This window comes from Dermacentor albipictus, chromosome 6 (assembly GCF_038994185.2).
Source record: "Dermacentor albipictus isolate Rhodes 1998 colony chromosome 6, USDA_Dalb.pri_finalv2, whole genome shotgun sequence".
Lineage (NCBI taxonomy): Eukaryota > Metazoa > Arthropoda > Arachnida > Ixodida > Ixodidae > Dermacentor > Dermacentor albipictus.
This window is the reverse complement of record NC_091826.1, coordinates 111029206-111051885: the sequence shown is the minus strand read 5'-3', so window position 1 is coordinate 111051885 and position 22680 is coordinate 111029206. Positions and strand designations below refer to the sequence as shown.

Here is a 22680-nt window from a genome sequence, read left to right as displayed (position 1 = left end):
CCACCAGTACCATGTTCTTCGGGCTGCGAGCAATAGAGGTATCTAGATAACGGGTATCTTGCACTCCAGCGGGGAAGTACGTGTTAAGTATAGAAAAATGTGTGCAACCAGGAAGTATTATATCCAGTGCTAAGATTTCAGACTCTTGGGACATTATCTGGTATGTTATAGTAGCTCTATGGCAGATTTTTGATGAGACAAACAAAACTAAACCACCGCCTCGGGATAGGCGATCCAATCGAAAGCATCGGAAATTTTTTAGATGAAAAGTCTGACCAGCAACAAGCCAAGTTTCCTGTAAAATAATAATATCTGGAGAATATGTAGAAATAAGATACAATAAACCTGTTGCAGCGGAAAGTGTGGAACGACAGTTCCACTGAATTACTTTTAAAGTTCCTATGGTGAACAAATCCGAGCAGCAGAGACTGCTTGGTCTAAAACGCCCCCTTTTAAGAAGTCCTACTTAGTCGGAATCTCTCTAACGTACTTTTTCGCCTTGGAGGTGGTGGCAGAGCTAGATTTTTTTCAGTCGACGACCTTGTACGTTTAAGAGATCGGGGGTCCATATCTAAATCTTGATTTTCCATCCCATCTCTGTTAGAGAGACAGATTTGGTCGATTTTCTCAGAAGTTGATGGCTTTGATGAATTGTTATTTGTGACTGTCTGCGAGGTTGATATTCCAATTGGTCAAGAAGGTGTCACCAGGCGTGTGTTTCCCTTTTCTTCTTTCCTGGCTTTTCAAGCTTCTTGCAATGAGAATGGTCTTTGTGTGTAGTGGAAAGTTAATTTACCATTGCATTTCAAATATCTTTAGCTTTAGTGTGGCTTCAAAGCTTCACCATGTATAGACTACAACAAGGTGCACCTAAACGTCGCATTTCTTTAAGAGTTGTCCTCTACAATCGCCGGGCTCTGGGATGATTCCGCATAGTGGGTCGACGCTGTTATACGGGAAACAAGCAAGCAAGCAAGAGTCCGGGAGGCCAATCCCCACCCCCTTCCCTCGTGGCTACATTCTTCAAGGAAGAAGAAGAAGAAGAAGAAGAAGAAAATGGAGACCACGCAAACCTGTGCGTGGGACCTGATCGTGTCCCCGCCCTACCGGCTCTCCCGGCTCTCCCGGCGTCGTCTATTGACAGAAGCACTCACGGACACTTCGAGCACCGGGTCCGCACTTCACTACGGCGCGTTCGTGGCCCTCGTTGCATCGCTTATGTCCGCTTCGCTGCTGGTGACGCCCGCTGTCCTGCTCCGAGTGTTGGGGAGCGCTGGCTGCGGCGCCCGATGCTTCTCGCTCGAGGAAGACCTGCTCGCCTCCATCAACCACAGCGTGCACCCGTGCGACGACTTCTACCGGTGGGTTTCGGGCGCGTTGCATCTGATTATGCCTGTTGACTTATTGTGGACGATGCCAGCGCAATATATGCACCCGCGTCACGCGGATAAAACTGGGCCACGAGCACTTTCGTGTCCCTGTTTTCGAAGCAGAGTCCATTTGTGCTCATTTACTTGCGAGTATAAAAACAGCAGGCGGAGGAAGGTGTCTTCGCAATCGTAAGTTTCCTGGGGACCCGCTGTGGCGGCTTGTGCCTATGCGGTGCTCCTGCAGATCCTGAATGAGGTCGTGGGTTCGATTCCATCTCGAGGGGAACACAGTTCGATGTGAATGGCATCCAAGAAATGTTGACGCATATATGTTTAGGGGCACATTAAAGGGGCGATAAGGCAGTCGTCTGACAGCTCTCAGTTTTGTCATTGTAACTCTGAGTAAAGAGTCCCCAGTATAATATAGACCCAAAAAGCTGCGCTCTCGGCGCACATTCGAAGTACCAAGTTTCAATTTGAATTCACTGCTTCTAGTCCCCTCCCACCCACCTGCAGCGACCGCCATTTTATGGCTGTATGAGGCCAAGAAAGGAGGGGCCACCGCTGGGTCATTTGAGATCGCATCGGGCGTCTTGCTCCGCCCGTTATGACACCCAACGGCCCAGCATGGGGCGTCGTCTTAGAATAGCGCGCCCAATTCGTTCACTGGCGCGAAAAAATGTAAATGCATATGTAAAAACAACACGATGTATGGCGGTCATGGCGCATGACGCTCCTGCAATCACTTCCGGTGTTTGCACTATAGAAAAGTATGGCTTTCGAGTATGAGGTCGAGTTCTGGTATTTCAGGGAGTCGTTTAAGGTGACGTCAATTCATTTCATCACAATTTAATGTTGCCAGACTAGTTTGCGGTTCTACAGCGAGATAAAACAAAATAAAATACATTAATTTTACTGCACCGAATGCGCTCGAATTTCGCCTGAGTGCCGTGGAACGTTCCGGATTCAAAATGCAATGCATAATGCAAGCTGGAAAGTCTTTACGGCCCCTTAACGAAGCCCCAGGTGATCATAATAAACTACGGCCTTTCTCGCAAAGGGCAAGGATTCACAAACGACGGGTTGGTGAGTCGGAATATGAGCGGGCGCAAGACTTCAAACATTTAACGACCTCATTCCCCCGTAATTTATGTGCGAGTTGCGGAGCTGTAGCAAAATTCGAGCAGCATTGGTAAAACAGGAAGTGCAGCAACACAATTTTCATGGGTCATAAAAAATGGCCTTTCGATGTTATCGCTCTGTTTTTGCGATTATTACCTCGACGGGAAAGGCGCATGCCTCTCGCGCAAGGAAGCTGCGGGGTACGCAAAATGATTCTGTCGTGGGCCAGCGGCGGCGGCCAGAGACTAAAGCAACACAGGCAACCATGTCGCTGCGCAGGTTATCATCGGATTGACAGCCATGTTGGATAAGTGGTGGCGCCACCTACAGTCGGCGAAAGTTGCGAATACCGCGGCTACAGATGGTTTATACACTACTGCTAGATGTCTATACTGCTACTACATTTGTGCCGGTTAAAGGCCCTGGTCACTACGAAATAGACAATGGACGGTTTGCAAAGTAGTGAGCGCCATTCGGCGCAGAACAGGCAAAGCTGCAGCGCTCTGCGTGCGAGAGTGTGTGGCTAGAAAGCGAGTTTCGTCTCTCGGCTTCTGCCTCGCCTCTACCGCGGCAACCGCGTATGTTCACTGCGGCAAGAATAATTGAAGACGCCGTCACTCCGTTGCAGTTTTCGTACCTGACGTGGACCTCCGACAACTCGAAGCGTACGATTAACTGACCGCGTGCGGCAGTATCTGCTTTCTAAAACTGCCATTATTCAACAGGCTCATCGAGGTTCGGCTTTGTAGAAAGATTACGTTAAAAATGTCGTATATTCGGAGGTTGCTGACGCCAGCACGGGACTGATGCAGGCGACATGAACTCCTTCAAGAGAGAGCGGAGTGCACGTCCTCAAAACACACTGCCAATGTATCGCTCCGTGTTAACACTTGATTTCGCAGGCTGGCCGCGCACAGCGACCACCGTGCAAAGTGGCTCACCTTGTTTGCTCTTTGCTGCGACAAAGTATAGAGAGAACCCACTCTACGTTAATTTAACCGCGACCTAATTGCCCAAACGCTCTGATGCTCAGGAAAATAAGCGCTTTTTGACTCGCGGCGTTTTCGTTGCAAGCGCCGTCAGCTGCTGCTTCGACAACCCGGAGCTATAGGCCTGCCGGCTCGAGCGATCGGCGGCTGCCGACAAAGTCAGCGGGTTGAGCGTGATGTTCCGCTTAGGAGAGTTTACCGTACTAATACGACCCATCTGTAACAAAGCAAAGTTTCACAAAGCTCTTTGTCTTATTACGACTGTCCTTTTCTCGCGTACAGTAAATAGGGGAAAGTCTCAAATGGCGTGCCGTTCTCTCGACTGCATGCACTAACTGCCACCGACGAAGATGGTAGGCCTTGCTCGCTGGCCGTGGGTGTCACTGGTTACGAAGAAACTTCTACAAGTAGTCGAACGCAGAGCTTTTTTAGAAATATTTAATGTATGCACGAATATTAAGAGGCTTAATGAAAAATACATTTATATCTGTACACCGTTGGCAGAAAAGAGCAAACCAGGCGAGCTCCGTCGCATGGTGGCCGCTCTGCGCTGCCCGTGGTGCGTTTGATGGTGTGCTTCGGTCACTTCAGTGGCGTAGCACTGGGCGCTGATTGACATATGAGGTGCACATTCGACACCACTTTACAATATTTGTTACAACTACATGTCAGCGACAACCGAGTGACACCAGTGCGCTTTCGCAAGCGCTGTCCGTCCTCGTCCATTATGAGCTTTCCACATTTCCCGCAAAATGCGGCTGCGTTTAAGGGCGTCTCGAAGCTTGCAGGCCGAAATGAGCTCGCGGCGCTGCCATATGACGATTCAGTAGCCGCGAGTAGCGCGATGAGAACCGGCTCTGTTTGGAGCGAGCAAGTTGCGTGCTGTGATGGCATCTCCGGCCGTCGGTTATCCATGCTGCTTTCCTCTCCAGATAGCTCTTCTCGGACGGAAACCGAAATAAACTCGTGCTCCGTTATGCCAGTGAAGCAATTTTTGCGCAATACGCAACACCACTAGCCGCCTTTTCACGAAAATACCGCGATCAAAACCAATACAAGTCGGCGTCTCAAGGCGCACTAAGGCTGCGTTGGTTGTTCGTCTGCTTCTCGTACCTAAACATGTAGAGGGCGCTCGTGACAACCGTGTCGCCTCGCATTGGGCGCTGACGGGAAGACTACAAATGAAGCTGTGCAGGGTGATATGGGCTGGACTAGTTTTGAAGTGAGGGAAGCTCGCAGTAAAATTGAGTATGAAGAACGGCTGAGGAATATGGAAGAAAGTAAATGGGCTGGGAGAGTGTTCAGGTATCTGTACAGGAAAAACATTGATTCACAGTGGAGGAAAAGAACTAGGAAGCTTACCAGCAAGTATGCGGCCTTTAAGGTAGACAACACAACAACAAAGGTCAAGCGGAAAATTAGAGAAGCTGAATTAATCTCATGGGTGGCGGCAATGGAAATGAAACCTGCCATGAGTAACTACTTAACAGAAAAAAACGAAATCAGGAAAGAAACCATTTATGATAACTCAAAGGGAAGCTCATTACTTTTCGAAGCGAGATCAGGATGCCTCAGAACACGCACCTATGAAGCGAGATATAAGAAGGAAGAAGAAGCATGTGCTTGCTGTGGTAAAGCTAGGGAAACTACGGGGCATGTTTTATTAGAATGTGAAGACGTCTACCCAGTGGTCGATTTAGGCACCACTGGCCTCCTTGAAGCCCTTGGGTTCAGAGGGAGCAGTGGTAAAGCAAACATGTCCGCAATAGACATTAGTAAGAGGCGACTGGAGGATTGGTGGAAGAAAAGTAGGGGACCGACAAAAGACGGAGACGTACAAAAGCACAGTTCGCAATAGGGGATCAGAAAATTTGGGCGTGGTAGTTCATAGTGTGTTTTTGTGTCTTTTTTCATTGTTTAACCTAGGTAGAATATCAAGCAGTATAGTAGCAAGAGCTTGGTGGCGCAACCCTCCACCCCGTTCCAAAGGGGACGCTCATAACATCCATCCATCCATTCGCGCATGCGCAACAGTATTTTCGCAAACCGTCCATTATTTCAGAAGTGCGCTGCTCAGCCCGGCACGTTTGCCCTGCTAATGGCTGCAGTGGTCATCGTTCAATTGAAGGCGAAGCCCTGGCTGCGCACTTTGGGGCTCGTGTCCTGCGAAAGTTTTCTTGATCAGAGTTATACGTATATATACTGCGTGCGATAATTCGAGCAAACTGCGCGTCAATGCACTGCTAGCTTGCGAAAATGACTAGCCTCCTCAATACTTAACCAAACTGCCTCGCAGAAAAAAAGCTATAGCTGACAATATGAAAAAGGGTCTATTAAGAAACGGAACAACAAACGCTGTCTACCCACACTGCAACAAATTTGGGCCTTCAATCGCATAATTTCTTGAATAAAGCGAATAGCTTTCTAAAAAAATATGTTCGGCTGTTGGCTCACATTTGCGGTCATCGTCGGTGGTTGCTTCGGTATTTCACGAGTGCCTGCGAAGTCTTCGCACGCGGCCGATCAATGCGGGCGTCCCCCAGGCACGTGTGCGGCGGCTGGGAATCGGTGCGCAAGCGACGCCACGATGTCCCGCTGTTCAAGTACCGACGCTACGCCGACCGCCAGGTGATCAGCACGCTGCTCGGCCGCACGGTGCCCCGGGCTCCCAAGAGCGCACTCGACAAGGCGGCCGTGTTCCTGCTCCAGTGTCTCGGACAGGTACGGTGACGCGCTCCGTGTCAAAATGTGGGCGGATGTGGAGATTACTCGGGCGCCTTTCACATTTCTAATGCAACTGAATGGGTATGTTCTCGCAAAGCTACATTCGAGCACTGAATCTAATGCTCAATCTTTTCTCATCGCTAAACGAAGCGAAATATACAGGTTGCCCGAAGTCCACTTGATAAATATAACATTATCTGGTATTCTTTATTTCATGCACAAAGTGCTCTTCCCAACTGTAGTTTTGGTCAGTAGAACAACTTTTAAATAAGAAACAACAGAAACAAGACGGAATCTGGTACACTCCATCAAAGTGGAAGTAATGAAACAGAAATACAGAGAACGCCACCATTCTTAACTAGAAAAGAACAATACTGCTGAACCGCACATCGTTCTAAATAGATGCAAGAAGTGTGCGATTGTCCAAATAAAAAATTGCCTCAATCTAAAAAATAAAATCGAAGTTGGTCGAAAGGCGGGACGTTATTATTTAATGACTAGAAATTATGGAATACAAGTTAGCTACATCATGCATTAGCTCAGCAACTGCTTCATGTACAGAAAAGTTACCATTCCTTTGGAACAGGCTATTTTGGAGTACTCGCAAATTGCATCTGACTCTTTCCCTGCAAGATAGATAGATAGATAGATATGCTTTTTTAAAAGATAATAAGAAAAACCGCTGATTGTCGGGGCCCTTAGTCCGGGGCTCCGCTGGCTCTTGCCATCTTCTCAGCTCTCTTTATCAGCTTGAGCTGGTCGTCGAGGACCGAGCTGGACAGCAGTGCCTCCCATTGCTCCCTCGTGGTGTTCGTGTCTGGGTGCTCTATGTTGTGTAGCGTGCACTCCTACGTAATGTGGTATAGGGTTGGTGTGGCCCCACACCCTGGGCATTCGTCCCTGTCGGCTGTGGGGTGTATCCGATGTAATATGTGTAGGTTCGTGTAAGTGCCTGTCTGGAGCCTACGCCAGGTAGCGGCAACTTCTGTCTTTATGTTTCGATGGGTTGGTGGATATCGCAAGCGACGCCCTCTGTTGTAGTTCACAATGGCTGAATACTCGAGGTCGACAGGGTCCAGGTCTTCTGCAGCCGGTGTGATGAGTGCTCGGTTACGTACGAATCCTCGAGCTGCTGTGTGGTCTTGCAGGTTGCCCGTGATGCCACTGTGGCCCGGTATCCAGATGATGGTTTGGATGGTGAAATCCTCAGAGTCCTCCTTGAGTATTCCGGCTAGGACTTGTGCAGAAGGTCTTCCAAATCTACCCTTAAGGAAGCTACGGAAGGCCTGCTGGGAATCCGTGAGGATCGTCAGTGGTTGGTGTACGTGTAGGCCCTCGCGGATGAATAACGTGATGGCCAGCTCTTCGGCTTCCGTAATCGTGCAGGGGCGGGTCGATGCCGCGGAGGTAACGCGGCCTCGGTGGTCGCATGCCACTGCAACTGCGCCCTTGTTGTTCGTCCCATACATGGCGGCGTCTGTAAAAAGGGCCGCTGTATTGAACCTGAACGCTTTCTCCGTGCACTGGGTCTTTGCTCTCCTCCTGCCGGTGTGTAGGTTAGGGTCCATGTTGAGTGGTATCGGGGCAACGTGAAACCCGTCCTGGACGTGACGAGGTATCAAGCAGGTTTCTTGGGTTCGTGTTGTTATTGCTGGGAACCCCAAGGTTTGTAGGACCTGCCGGCCCGTGCGAGTCCGTGCAAGTCTCTGTTGTTGCGAGACATAATGGGCTTCTGTCAGTTCGCTGAGGGTGTTGAGCAACCCTAGCGCCAATAATTTTTCAGTCGATGTACTCATCGGCTGGCGGAGAGCGGTCTTCAAAGCCATCCTCAAAAGTGTGTCGGCCTGCTTTATCTCGGACTGTGTGAGGTGGTAGTAAGGCAGGCTGTATGTGATTCTGCTCACCACCAGGCTACTGACCAGTCGGAGGATGTCCCTTTCCTTCATGCCTCTGTTCTTGGATGTTACGCGGGAGATCATGCGTGAAATTGCCTTGACACTGGCTTTGAGGGGTGTAAGGTTGTGTGTGGTCGGCTGGTTGGACTGCAGCCACTTGCCCAGCACCCTCAGCAATGGCTTCTCTCGTATGAGGCCCCCGTTGAGGCGTACCTCGTCTCTTCTTGTTGGGTATGTAGGGACTGTGTGGTTGCCCACACAGTGTGGTTGTGTGGTGACTGTGTGGTTACCCACACAGGCGCCCGTCTTGTCGTTTGTGTTCTTCTTCCTAAGTCCTGGTCTTCTGCACCTTGCCTTTACCTACTTCAAGCATGAACCAACTAGCCCAAGCAAGAGTTTTACTTGGTTACCCCAGCCTCGCCAGACTCGTAGGAGCTCACATTTCTCGGGGGAGCATTGTATACCCCGTTGGCTGACGTAATCTTGGATGAGATTTGCTGCAGTCTGTAGCCGTTCTTTTTCAACGAGGGACCCTGTTGTGGTTTAGAGTGTTATCTCGTCTGCGTAGATTGCGTGCCGAAGACCTGCTACGTCCTGCAGTTTGCTTGCAAGACCGATCAGGGCGACGTTGAACAGCGCGGGAGAGATGACAGCACCTTGTGGTGTGCCCTTTTTGGGAGGGTGGTACACTGGAGTCTGGATCTCTCCCATCTTCAGCTCCGCCGGGCGGTGGCTCAGGAAGCTCTGAACATACTTGTACGTTCGCTCGCCGCAGTCTGTGTTGGCCAGCCCTTCTAGGATTCCTTGGTGGCTGACGTTGTCGAAAGCTCATTTGATGTCGATTGCTAGAAGGACGTGTTCGCCGCTGCGGGAAACGTTACTGAGGACTTCTTCCTTGACTTGGAGTAGCACATCTTGTGTGGACAGGCCTGCGCGGAAACCGAACATGGTGTCCGGCAGGTGTTTGTTATCTTCCAAGTGTCTCTGTAGTTTCGTGTTTACAATTCTTTCGTACACCTTGCCGAGGCAGGACGTGAGCGATATCGGTCTGAGGTTTTCAATTGCCAATTTCTTGCCTGGTTTGGGGATCATGATTATTCGTGCGTGTTTCCACATCGCCGGTACCGTACCTTGTTCCCAGTCTTCGTTGAGGAAGGCCGTGAACGCGGAGATAGACTTGTCGCTCAGGTTTCTGATCATCGAATTCGTGATTTGGTCCGTGCCCGCCGCTGTATTACGGGTGGTGGCTGCGATGACTGCTCTCAATTCGTTTTCGGTGATAGGTTCGTCCATTAGTGGGTTGGGTTGTCCTGTGTAGGGTGTTCTACATGATTGTGTGGGAGTGGGATCGCCATAGCACTTGGTCTTGATAGCATCGATGAGGTCTTGTTGGCTGCCTGGGTAGGTGTGTAGTAACCGTTCCAGAGCCCTGTGTCCTTCTCCTTTGGTTTTGGTGGGGTCCAGGATGGCTTTGAGGATGTGCCACGTCTTGGCCGTGTCCAGCGTGCCACCGAAAGAGTCACAGACTCTATACCAGTTCGCTGAGGCGAGTTGCATGGCATATTCTTGTGCTTCCGCTGTTATTTGTGCTATGCGCGTCTTCAGTTTCCTGTTATATTTCTGTTCTTTCCAGCGGCGGGTAAGGCCCCGTTTGGCATCCCACAGGTGTAGTAAGTGGGTATCCACCTCTGGTGTCTCTTCCGTTCTGGCGATTTCCTTTGTGTGGCGTTGTTTATGTTGACGGAGGTTGTCGCACCAGTCTTCCATGTTCGTGATCGTGTCGGCGTCCTGTTCTTGGGCTTCCCTGATTTTTCGCCTGCAGGACTCTAATAAGTGTTGCTATCCTTTATGTTCGACCCAAAGCGAATATTCGACAACTTCAAATAATGTATTCTCTGATCTAACACCAATCGTACGGCAAAGGCTGTTCGACTTGTTACAGAAAATTGAAATATTTGCAGGCAGCTTTTATTTATTTTATTATTGCTTAATATCGTGGTAGAAATTTAGGCGGTTTCTATCGTCGTAAAAACAAAAACGGCCCATTCCAAACAAGCTTCAAGATGCAAGAAATAGTAATGAACATCTGAACCACTGAACTCTGTTGAATGCCTTTGTCCTAAAAGTGCAGCTGAATGTAAAAGCAATTGGGAAGTGGCCCATAGCCTCAGGGAAGTGGCTTAAGGCGGCACGTATTGATTGGGGCCTGTTTGTTCAGAGTGTAGTTGATTGTTCTATGGAGGAACCTTTCATTATTTAGAGTGCGACAATTTCATGCCGTAGAGTAAGTGAACCTGATGGTTCTACTGACGCGGGTACGCAGCGTTATTTATGTTTCAAGCATTTGTTTGAGGAATTTTTCATCACGGTTGTAATCAACGGACCCGCTTTAAATTGGCCCACATACGACCTTTAAAGTACCCCCATTTCTTTTAAATGGAAGCCTTCTGGCACGTTGATTTGTTTCAGAACATTGAGAAATCTCCTTACGCTGTTCCTAGAATACGCTGGGGATAGCTGTGCATTGATTGAACAAGTAGTTTGCTACAAGAGCTGTAAATACGCTACAGGTTTCAAACATTTATTTACTGGTAGTTTAAAACATGGCCTTTATTTCCTCAGGGTATGGAATCGCTGTCGCATCTTGTTCACCCAAGCCAACGGGGAAACTCTCTGAGGCTTTCAGAGAACTCTCTAACACGGCAGGAATTGAGGGTTTATACGTTCTATATTAATAATTATTACCCACACAATTCACAGTCCTGTCCCCCCCCTCACTAACGTTACACATTATTTCAAAAATAATAACTTGGTGCACGATGTAGCTAATTCAGAACACCGCGAAGGCACACGTATAGCGTTTCCGAACATTCTTTTCACACTATCAGCATCACTGTAAAGAAAAATGCACAGGCAGCGTCCAATGTAAAAAAAATGGTGATGTCAGCCCTATGTGATGACGTAGTTTTGTTGTTTTACATAAGCCCTTCATTGCCGTCGCAGGCAGGCAGGCAGGCAGGCAGGCAGTGAAGCGACAAAATGTTTTGTGACAGAAGTTGCTGTATCCGACAAAACCAACATTGTCGCGAGTACAGAGCGTCCCATATAGGGGGCATACACTAACGTCATCTAGGGAAGCTGTAGCGTAAAGCTATTCCAAACTTTTCCAATTCTGCAACCAGCATTCCACGATTGGTCAAAAAATTTTCGACCCATCTCCCCTGCGCCTGTCTGTCAGGCGATGTTACGAAATTGGCGTTAACGCCCATTGTTATATGATATGTGAACACAGATTAAACATGATTAGACCGAATGAAAGGAAAATAATAATTCCTGATTCGACGCCTTTTTCGCCATCAGCGATAAAGGCGTCGTTTGACCAATCGCTATTGGTCAAACGTTTTCGGGCTGCGCCCACTTTGCCTGTCTGTGACGCGACGTCACAAAACGGCGAAAACTCACCGCATCAACGTGACGTGCACGCGTTAAAGGCGCATTAATTTGCCGAAGAAAACTGAAATATTTTCGGAATGGCCGGATACTGCCCCGTTCCGAAAGGAATAGAGTATGTCTGTCCGGAGATCACTGTGGTACTACACGCAGCAGCCGGGGAGCATGGATTCAGTTGCGTATAATAAAAAAAAGGCAGTATAACGTTATCTAGACCTTTCAGCACGTATGCGACATCACTCTGCCAACTCTTCTTTGCTAAGGAACCGTTCTGGGGGCATTTTTAACGTTCCGTTGCACGCCGCCGTGATTTTCGACCAGCCAGCGCAAGCTAAGTAAGCAGATGTGTACCAATCGCAGACGCCTTTCTTCTGCTTTGAAAGCAAAAGAAAGTGACATCTTACAAACAATAAGCGCGTTTGATTGGGCTTTTAAAACAACGCTGCAGGTTTCCGCCCGATGCTTGCGTCGGTGGTTATGTAAATATGACATCAAGAGATTAGAATAAAAACTGATCGGAATAGGTTTACGTTGTAGGGCCCTAGGCCACCATATAGTAGTGGTACACGCAGATCTATGTTGGCCACATCTAGGTTGGGTAGCTCTGACCTAAATCACCTTATCTCCAGCAGCGCAGTGGAAGCTGTGAATAGAACAAAAAAAATTCTATTCGTGGCGTTATGTGAATACTCCTATAGTTAAGAAATTTTCGCACTTAGTTACCTATCACGAAAACGCCAAACCACGAGACGAGAAAAGAAGAGAATGAGCGCTGATTTCTCAAGGTGACCCCCTACTTCTTTCATTGCTCCTCATTGAAACTGCTCGGTCGGTGTCACAACCGTGCGCAACGCAGCACGGGAAGCAACACTTGTTGCACAGGCAAAAGAAAGCTTTCTCTGCAAACCAAGGAGCTTTAAACAAACAAATATTAGAAGAAAGGAAAAAAAAAACGCCTTTGTGCCAGCGAAGCTGAGGCCATGGAGGGAAAGCACGCACAAGTAGAGCGCTCCTGCAAGAAGTGTTACATTTTCATCTTGGTTACTTTACGCTTGGGAAGGAGAAGACAAAAATCTTGACACCTGTGAATAAGAACAAAATTCTCCACTGAGTGTTAAGCTCTGACTTAATATACTGCGATAGTTGTGCAAGTGCACAACTATCGCACGTGAAATCTATGCCTGATTAAGTTTCTCTTCCAAGAAATCAAGGACGCTGTCGAACGCTGCCGGAATACCTTGCGCATTAATCCACCTGTGGAAGCTCCGCTTCTGTTGCTTTCCCCTTCACTACGCAGAAAACAGTACGCGAGTGTGCTAGGCAACGACCGCTGGATAACAAAAAAAAATTCAATGCCATTTCACTCTGTGGATGACCAGCGAAGCTCTGTATAATGATGACTATATTGATTTAACTATGGTGATTGCTGTATTGAGCGCATAAAGACACGTACACGTGACTTCGTGATTCTCCCGTCGTTTATGTTATTTGGTTACCATAGAGATCGTCGCTTTATGGTCACTGTGGTAGTCGGCCAACCATGGGCTGAACGACGATGCTGGAAAGATTTTCAGCAAATGTGAAGTCTGTATATGACCGATGACGCATAGCTGGTACAATGAAGTGTGTATAGCATTGAATGCCGAATCTATCCTCCTCACGGTATTCGGGGTCCCGACGGGTATCCCGCATACGCTTGGCGTTGATAGTGTCCCATGTATATGCGGGAGCATGTACAGGAACACTAGGCGTTGGCGGCCCGCTTGCCGTCGGTGGTCTCCTTCTGCCGCCGCCATGCGCGTTTCTGTTCGCGAAGGCGATCTTCACCGCCAGGCTGCTCTTCGTCAGACGCAAGGCACGCGCGCACGTACACCTACGTACCTACGTACGTATCTACGTACACGTAGGTCCAGGCGCGTCGACCAACGAGCACTCGGTGTTAGCGAGTTCTCTTCACTCCGTCTCTCTTGGAGGGCACGCGCTGCGCTTCCTCGGTGCGAACAATGCGCGTCTTACCCTGTCACGTACAGAACGCAACTGATCATAACGTCGCTAGGCAGTGCTGACGTCACAGAAAAGAGGCGCACACTTAACGTCAGACTATAAACGCGTCAATAGCGCTTATACTCCGACGCTATCGACGCGCGGGCGAGCGCCACTCGATGCCGTGCACGTCGGAGTGCTGGACTTAATTATATTGATTTCTTGGTCCACCGAACCTCTTCTACGCGTGCGGAAAAAAAACCGCAACCTAGCTAGCAAAAACCTAGCTAGCAAAAAGAAATGACCAACCCTTCCCCTGCCGGAAAATGGGAATAAACGAAGCTTATCTTGCGTGCACCAGAGCTTCGTCACGGATAAGTAACCTACAGTTAACGGTGCCGGATTGCTTCAACCTTCCGCTCCCTCATCTCGGGATCCTCTTCTCGTTGCCGTCAGATTGCCTGGACTCGGGCGGGTCTAACGGCTGGATCGTCGCGCCGACGGCAAGCCCTTTCATGGGCGAGTTTTTGTTGACGCTGGTCGAACGCTGCCCATTCCTCGGGGGAACGCACAATGCGTGGCCGTCCCATCCGTTTTCCAAGACTGAACGGAAGCGAAGCCGGCGCAGTGCGCGCGAAACCCTTCCCTGTCCTTTCCCTTCCAGGCTGAAGCGAAACGGCTCTGGTGGCGTGCGCGGCGTGAGCGCGCGCCTGTGCAGCTGTATTGTTTGCTAATGACTCACGCTCCAGCGCCGGCGCAGCTGTGAACTCATCAAACCGCCCTTTCCCGCAGCCGCTTCTGCTCTGGGAGCAACTGGGTTTTTGCAAGACCACGCCAATACAAGATTCGCTTGAAAAAAGTGCGCACTGCCGCGTCAGGCTGACTGAAATGGGAGCGAACGTGACAGCCGTAGTTGCACTCTAGGCTGCTTGGCTTGGCCGAACGGCGCTACCTGTAGGGGCTGGGTGTTTCGGCTTCCACAGCCGATGGCATTCCATGTGCCTTCCTCACGCATTTTCTATGCCGATCCCAGATAACAGGCCCCAACTGGTGGTGCCACAGCGGATCACATCGTTTGCAATGCAGGCGGCAGGCCGCACTTTTTTTTTATTCAGTGACCGTGGCCAGGCATCTCAGAACGCTAGTGTGATAAGGAGAAATTTTGTGCTTGCTCGGGCTTGCCCCCCCCCCCCCCCCCCCGCAATTGCCACGCGTCGTCTAGAAATGGCGGAGAGAGAAACGGGCAGCCAGACAGAGGGATCTCGAAGCCTTTCACCATGGCCGATCTTGTCCGTCTTCACAAGGAGCGCAAGTGCAGGAGATTGAAGCAAGGGTAAGAGCCATTAGAGTGGCGTAGAGCAGTCTCTGGCCCCACCATTAAGGGGGGGTGGGGCGAGGAGGGGGTCATTTCTGTAGCCTAGTGCCGAAACACCATTTGCGAAACAAATGCGCATTACGAATAGGGAGCTAGCTGTAACTTAAGCGTATGAGCTTACTAATACGTTAATGTATGTAACTTGTGTATCGTTCCGTCATTTCTGTACCCGAACCACCCTTTGCAGCACACACAAGATGGTTCCCGTTCAAATGGTGTACCATATTTTTTGGTGACCCGCGTCCATTATTGAGGTGTGCTTAAAACCGCTGTCCACCTTGTGAGTGCCCTTGCATATGATTCACGCAAGGGAGCACAGTTGCACGTCCGTTTTCGCGTGTCACTCGTGCCCTCATTCGCCCAAACACGGTCACGTGCGCTGAAAGCATCCTTCTTGCACGAAATTCGACTTCACTGCTGCGCTTCCAACCTCCGCGTCTCTGCCGCGGACCACCGCTCGTCGCTATTTGGTGGTCTGAAGATCTCTTGCGTGTTGATGCACTGCGTGTCATGTCGGTTGGTGCAGTCTTCTTGCAGGACCTTCTTTTTGTTTGTTTCGGTTTCAGCAACCCATTGTCACGATTATTACCTTGTCATTATTGATCGTATTGCTTCCCATCGCTGCTGAGTGGCGGCTATATCAGTGTACGCCGAGCAAAAAATTGCACAAATCGGGCAGAAAACGGAAAACATCTAGCAAGGCAGAACAATACAGTTAGGCAAATTGCGCTTGCAGAAGTTCTCAGCTATCTATAGAAACTATTTTGGCGCGATCACGTTAAAGAAAGCAAAAATCGCATTGGAAATCTTGGATTATTTATCGAGTACAAATACAGCAACTTCGTAGCAGCATTTATTGATCAGTAATCATTGTTTGCTCGAATTTTTTGTATACCTGTACAAACGTGTTGCTGCCGCCAACAACGTGGAACGAACGAAAGCGCAATGCAACCGCCGGATCGAACGTGTTTACTGCAACTGACAGGAATGGCTTTTCTGCCTACCTTGAATGCTTCGGCACGCAGGATGGCTGAACTACCCGCATATTGAGTTACGTTTTTTGGAACGCACTACCCTCGTAATATAGCTTTAAATTTGTTTTTCCCGAGTACGTATAGACACTTCGATAGGGCTGCGAGACTTGCAGTCGATTACAATTTTAGATTTATCTTACCACCCCAAAAGTGGCTAGCCACTGACCTCTCACGCTGCGGCGGGTAATAATTTCAGAGCATGCACGACGGCACCTCGGACATGAAGCAATTCCTTCGGCAACTGGGCCTCAAGTGGCCAAACCCTTCAGCCTCGAGTCGCGCCGACCTGCTCCGCTCCGTGATCAGGGCGTCGCTGGGCGTAGGTCTGCCGTTGCTCTGGGGTTTCCACGTGGGCCGGGACCCGCTGTTGCCGGCGCGCCAGAACGCCCTGTACATAACGCTCGACACGCACGTGCTGACCTGGATGGAGGACGTCCTGAAACTCGCCCAACGCGGCAGGCTCCGCCTGTACCTGCGACGCTGCGCCGAAGTAGTCGGCGGCGCCGGGCAGTCGTACGCGCTCATGATTGCCGACGTGGCCGCCATCCACAAGGAGCTGGCCACACAGGTAGGCCGGTACACTTGTGCCGTGGGTGCGGTGCGAGGCTTCCATTCCGAGGAGCTCCCTGTCACGGTTACTAGATCGAAGTGTGGCGCTAGTGTCTGCGGAAGCTGCGAGCACGTAGGACCGTTCACCTGTGCGTGAGAATGGTGGAACTGTGATGAGCCGTGCGTGGATTTGGCTATAGACTTCGTCTTTCAGTTTTTGAATGGCTCGGTGACTGCCTGTTGATCACATTCAATGTTATATAGCGTTATAAGTGCACCAATTCTCAATATAAACGCGTTCGGGTGAAGGCTATAATCCTCTTGCTGCGTTTTACAAGAATACAGCCTACTAAATAAGGCCGGAAGAACGTTTGAAGCCGCAAGCGGGAAGGCGAGGCAAGTCCATGCACTAAAGCTCATTTCCATGGCAGTGGCTATGGACGTGCGCTGATGAGTTCGAACCAGGTCGCGGTGGCCGCATTTTGATGAAGGTGAAATGAAAAAAAGAACAACAAAACGGGTGTACTTCCAGTTAGACACGCGCACTAGCGTTCTTGAATTACGCCCCCCATCGAAACGCGGCCGGCGTGGCGGGGATCAAACCGGCGACCTCGAGCTGAGCAACGCACCACCATAGCGACTCGTCGGATGCCACCGCGGTGACATGCTCGACAGTTTGTTCTTCGTGCAAAACAAATCCGTAGTACCACCATCTCATGCCTTACATATGGCATCGGCGCATGATTTACAGGCAAAACCAAATAGAGCGAACTCGGGTGAAGCGAGATTATCTACACGTAATACACTAGAAATTTCCTGACCGACGCTTACGCAACAACCCGCACATAACGAACTGGACATTGAATATGTTGAACTCGGGCCATTCGTTGCATGTGCCATAAAGCCGCTTGTATATCGCCCCACATGTTTCGTGGCAGTTTACCGTGATTTATACTTTCCAACCGTATCGAATACGCCTTTCTCGCTGACGATAAAAAAAGAAAGAAAATGAGATAGCCAAAGCAAACGGCAGAAAAAAGCTGTCTAGTACTTGGCACAAAAAGTGCGGCGCATTACGCGTAGTTTTGCTTTCGATAAGTGCCTTCAGTAAGTGTATTCCAATAAATGCATGAATGCAATGTAATGACTTAGTTTCTTTTTTCTATTGGAGATGGGAAAGCTGTGCATCACGAAGGTTCATAAAGGGCATCAACGCATTATAAAGGTTCGTTCAAGTTTGTTATGTGTGAGTCTTGTGTATCGAATTGTCTGATATATCGAAGGTCGAACTATTTTGAGTGCATAAGCCTTTTACGGATAACTAGGTCTGTTTGTAATGCCGTATTTATTCGAGCATATAGGAATGTCTTTTATATATATATATATATATATATATATATATATATATATATATATATATATACAGAGAGAGAGAAATGGCTTTCAGAAGTCGGGGCTTGGTTTACACATTCGAGGACGGGGTTTAATAACAGATGCTTTCCGCCAGTTCCCCGCTACACGGAAAGAAGAACGAAACGAACTTTACGTACCGGACTGCTTATACCGTACCACAAAAATGTATACGTCATGCTTTCGAAAAAAAGATGTTCAGTTTATCGGGAGACGAAAGAGAAGCGTTAATGTTCGTAATGATGCAGATTACACAGGTGAAGATGCGGCACGCTGTCAACGCGCAGAGTGTCGCTCGGGACAATTGAAGACAACTGTCTACTTCGGCGCGTGAATACGAGCAATCTTAATACGAGTGAAACACAGTCAAATGCCTTATTTTTTTTTTCGCTGGGCTCACATTGCATGAGCGTTTTAGAGCAAGGTTCTTTTTGACAACCTCCTCATGGTTTGACGTGCTTCGTTTTATCCCCGGGCTTGAAGTATATTCAAGTGGATGCGTCTTGCAAACACGCCAGCTAAAATTCGTGAATGTCGAAATGTGCCGTGAACTAATTAATCAACAAGATAACACGCGAATTTTTGATAAATACTTGATTTCTCGCGCTACTGCTACACACACACGCGCACAAACACTCACTCACACACACACACACACACGCACACACACACACACACTTCTCTTTTTGACAGCTAACGCATTAAATTAATCGTGCATAAAACTGAACTCGTAATGTCGCCTCAGAGGCATCCGTAGAGCAACTCAGCCTCTCAGAGCAGATGATTGTACCTGGCGGCTGCCTTTGGTTCGCCTGCCCTTTTACGACGTGGATTCAGCCACTAGGCAATGTGTCACTGGGCGCGTAACTGTTTTTGACCGGTCTTCTGAAATGGATATGTGCTTCTCCACAATAGGTATGCTGCGCAGTGAAACAACAAAAGATAACTAGATATTTACAGGTCAGCTAAATCATACACTTCCAAGAGCATAATTAGTATATTAAAGCTAAATTTTCTGCGCTTTATTTTCCGTGGGTTTGATGCGTCTGTTCCCCACCCGCTCGGTTGGCTTCTTGCCGAAAAGGTGGGCTTGTTCTGGAGATAGTGCTACAGCAGACTGTGCTCATGCAGGAGACAGCGTATGCGGAATTTGACACGCCGTGGTGGCGTCGTAGCTTCAGGCAAATGTCCTCATTTTTTTTCCGCGCTCACCCTCACGACGCCAGTACCGTCCTCACCTCACCTTCAAGTTAAATAATTTGACCGACCTCCCTCACTCTCGTGCTGAAAAGGCTACCATCCTTCTCTTCCGTTTTCTACAGATTCAAATAAACCATTTGCTCGACCCGCAAACTTATTTCACAACACTGATTGTCTAGCGTCATTCTTATTGTCAAAGCTTGCCACACTGTTTTGCTTTTAGACGCTTGACCATAGGTCGGTAAAATCATCATCAGTCCATTTTATGTCCACTGCAGGATGATGGTCACTCCCTGCGATCTCAATTACCCCTGTCCTGCGCCAACCGATTCCAGCTAGCGCCTGCGAATTTCCTAATTTCGTCAACCCACCTGTAGTCTTCTGCCATCCTCGACTGCGCCCTTCTCTTGGCACCCATTCTGTTACCTTAATGGTCCACCGGTTATCTAACCTACGCAGTACATGACCTGCCCAGCTACATTTCTTTCTCTTAAAGTCAATTAGGATATTGGCTATCCTTGTTTTCTCTCTAATCACCACCTCTCTCTTCCTGTTTCTTAACGTTACGCCTAACGTCCTTCGTTCCATCGCTCTTTGCGTGATCCTATGCGCTCCAACCCATTTTTATTCTTCTGTAAATTTCCTTCTGATGATCCAGGACCCTGCCAGTAATTGACCTAGGTAAGCCTACTCCTTCACAGACTCTAGAGGTTGACTGGTGACCCTGAACTCTTGGTCCCTTGCCCAGCTATTGATCATTATCTTTGTCTTCTGCAAATTAATCTTCAACCCCATTCTTATACTTTCTCTGTTAAGGTCCTCATTCATTTGCTGTAACTCGTCGCCAGTGTTATTGAACAAGACAATGTCATCTGCAAATCGAAGGTTGCTGAGATATTCGCCGTTGATCCTTACTCCGAAGCCTTCCCATTTTAATAGCTTAAATACTTCTTCCAAGCACGCAGTGATAGGATTGGAGAGATTGTGTCTCCTTGTCTGGTCCCTTTCTTTATAGGTATCTTCCTACTTGTGGAGAATTAAGGTAGCTGTGACATATCTGTAGATACTTTCCAAGATGCTCAAGTAAGCGTTTTCCAGGTCCTCTTTTTGTTCCAGTGCTTCCTGAGGAAGGTGTTCATTACTTGCAGGTTATTCCTTTTCGCAAATTTTACCAACATCTCTCTTCGAATGTTCAGAGCTCACTCGGACACACTGACAAATTATATATTTTGCTTAAAGCTGACTCGGACTCAGACTCAACGAAATGCTGCTCAAGCGGGATCACTCGGAGTGAGACTCGCCAGAACCGTAATCAGCCAGGCTCACTCAGACTCAAACCCTGCAAAATTCTACTCAGCCGCGTTCACTCGAACTCACTTAATTACACCCATAGATGTCTTCTTGGCCCACAGGTCTCACGAAATCGGACTTTTTTTAATTGAACATTCGTTACGGTGAGGCGAAGGGGAGACGGAGGATGGTCCTGAAGACGACGAAAAGTCGACACAGCCTGGTTGAGCTATTTTCCGTCTCTGAGAACTTTCTGTATATGCAAATACATCCTCTAAATAGTTTTTAACAACGTTGCTACTGTCGACAACCGTCATAAACGATTGCCGCTGTTTCGAGCTAAACCGCCATGACGCCCATCAGTTTTCCCCGCCGTTCAAATACCGCCGCGACATCCTCCCGGATCGATCATGACAGCCCGCCACCCTCATGCTACAACGTGACTCGTATTCTGCGTCGCGCACTCAAAGCTGCATTTTTCGCCTCGCGCCGGCAGACGCCCTGGAACAACTGCGCCGAAACGGTACCCTTAATCCTATCTGTGGTTCGACAGGAAGGCGCTAACTTGGGCCTCCCTACCGCCTGCTTTATTAATCGCCCTGACGCCAATATGGCTCCTCCTATGACCATGCCCTACCGCAGCCCACCCTTTACTGACCGTTATCGGGATCTATCGGAATGGCGCACACCTGACGACAAGGTCTTCCGTTTTTACTGCAGCCAAATTGGTCACCTTTCTCGTCACTACCGCAGTCGTCGGACGCCCCTGCCCGGAAGCACTTTTTGGGATCACTCCACTTTGCCCCGAAGCGCTTCACCGCGCCACTTCCACGACGCTTCCGACGCCTTTGCTGCTGATCGCCGTTATGCTGGCTCGCCCTTACCACAACATTGTCAGCTACATCCACCCCAACTTCGCCGCTCCACTTCGCCGACGTAGCCAGGACCCACACCCAACCGGAAAACTAGGCGATGCGGCACCTAGAGGTGGTGCTGCAATGTCCGATTTGTCCCAAGTCCTCCACTGAAGCTATCCACAAAGCACAACCTTCTACATCTTGGAAGTCGACGGCACACCTGTCACAACACTCATCGATACTGGCTCACACGCTTCCACTAGGAGCCCTCACATTCGCTCTCACCTATAAAAAATTCTCACACTTGCCATCACTGGAGTCGTACGCGTCGCCGACGGCAGGACGGTTGGTATACTGGGTGTCACGATCCACCCGGGTTCGCGAAAAAGGGAGGGCTCGAGGCACCCTCCGTTAGAAGGACGCTCCGCAGCGTGGGGGTGCTGAACGATGACTGACCAGCGAGCAGCCGTGCTCGTCGGTGTTTATTGCGGTGCGGTGACCAATGTTGCCTGCCGAGCATTAGCAGGCCGCCGAGCCTGGCGGCGAACGAACATTAGGCCTGGGGGGGCGTCACATACTTGCTACACCCCCTTACCCGCAGTTTGTTTGTTAAAGAAAAAACAAACGTCCATGTTTTAAATACGAGGCTCTACCTCCATCCTAGCTGGGTCGACGGTGCCTGCTATCCAGGCGAGTAACGGTTCGGAGGCCTCCGCCGTCGAGTACTCCGCCTGGGCACTGGTGTTGATGGGTCGGGTGTGGCAACGCCGGGCGCTGCCTGAGCCAGCCCTGCTCCATCCGGAGGGTCCGTAGCGGTCGGCCTTGTGAGTGGTGCCGGTCTCGACACCGGTCCAACGGTTGCCGCTCCACTGGCTATGGTTGCCGCCTCCGAGGTGGGTGGTGCTCCACTGGAAGCGACTGGTGCTGCCGCAAGTCCGCCTGCGGGCTGGAACTCAGAAGTGGCAGTCGAGGGTGCTGGCCAGGCCCCGAGGCGAGGCCTGACATGGTCGGCGTGTCTGTGCCACACGGCCCCCTCTGGCATGCGCACGAGCAGCGATGAGGCGCTGGCAGGAGACATCACCTGTCCGGCAGACCAGGGTGGGCCAGGACGGAAGTTCCTGGTGAAAACTCGAGCTCCAGACTCAGGCATAGGCCCGGGACGGCACCCTTGGTCAGCAGCCAGCTTCTGCTTCAGCTGCTTCAAAAGCACTGTGGATCAGAGGTCCGGATGCAAGACGTCCAAGGTGTCTTGACTATCCGGCCCAGCAGGAGCTCCCAGGGGGCACAGCCAGTGACATCGCGGGATGTGGTCCGGTACTAGAACAGTATCTGGGCAATCTGCGTCCAGAAATCCCCAGTCTGGCTCTTCTTGAGCTTGTCTTTGATGGTTTGCACCACCCGCTCGGCTGCACCATTTGAAGCACGGTAGTAA

The 22680-nt window shown here is 49.6% G+C and overlaps 1 protein-coding gene across 1 annotated transcript in view; it reads left to right on the top strand.

Moving 5' to 3' along the window:
• The window catches only part of LOC135913326 (uncharacterized), a 95723-nt gene that overhangs the window by 10156 nt on the left and 62887 nt on the right, over nt 1-22680 (top strand). Inside the window, exons 2-4 of the mRNA XM_070521044.1 lie at nt 1029-1361; nt 6025-6202; nt 16139-16510. Coding sequence (XP_070377145.1) covers nt 1029-1361; nt 6025-6202; nt 16139-16510 — 883 coding nt within the window. The remainder of the gene's footprint in view (nt 1-1028; nt 1362-6024; nt 6203-16138; nt 16511-22680) is intronic.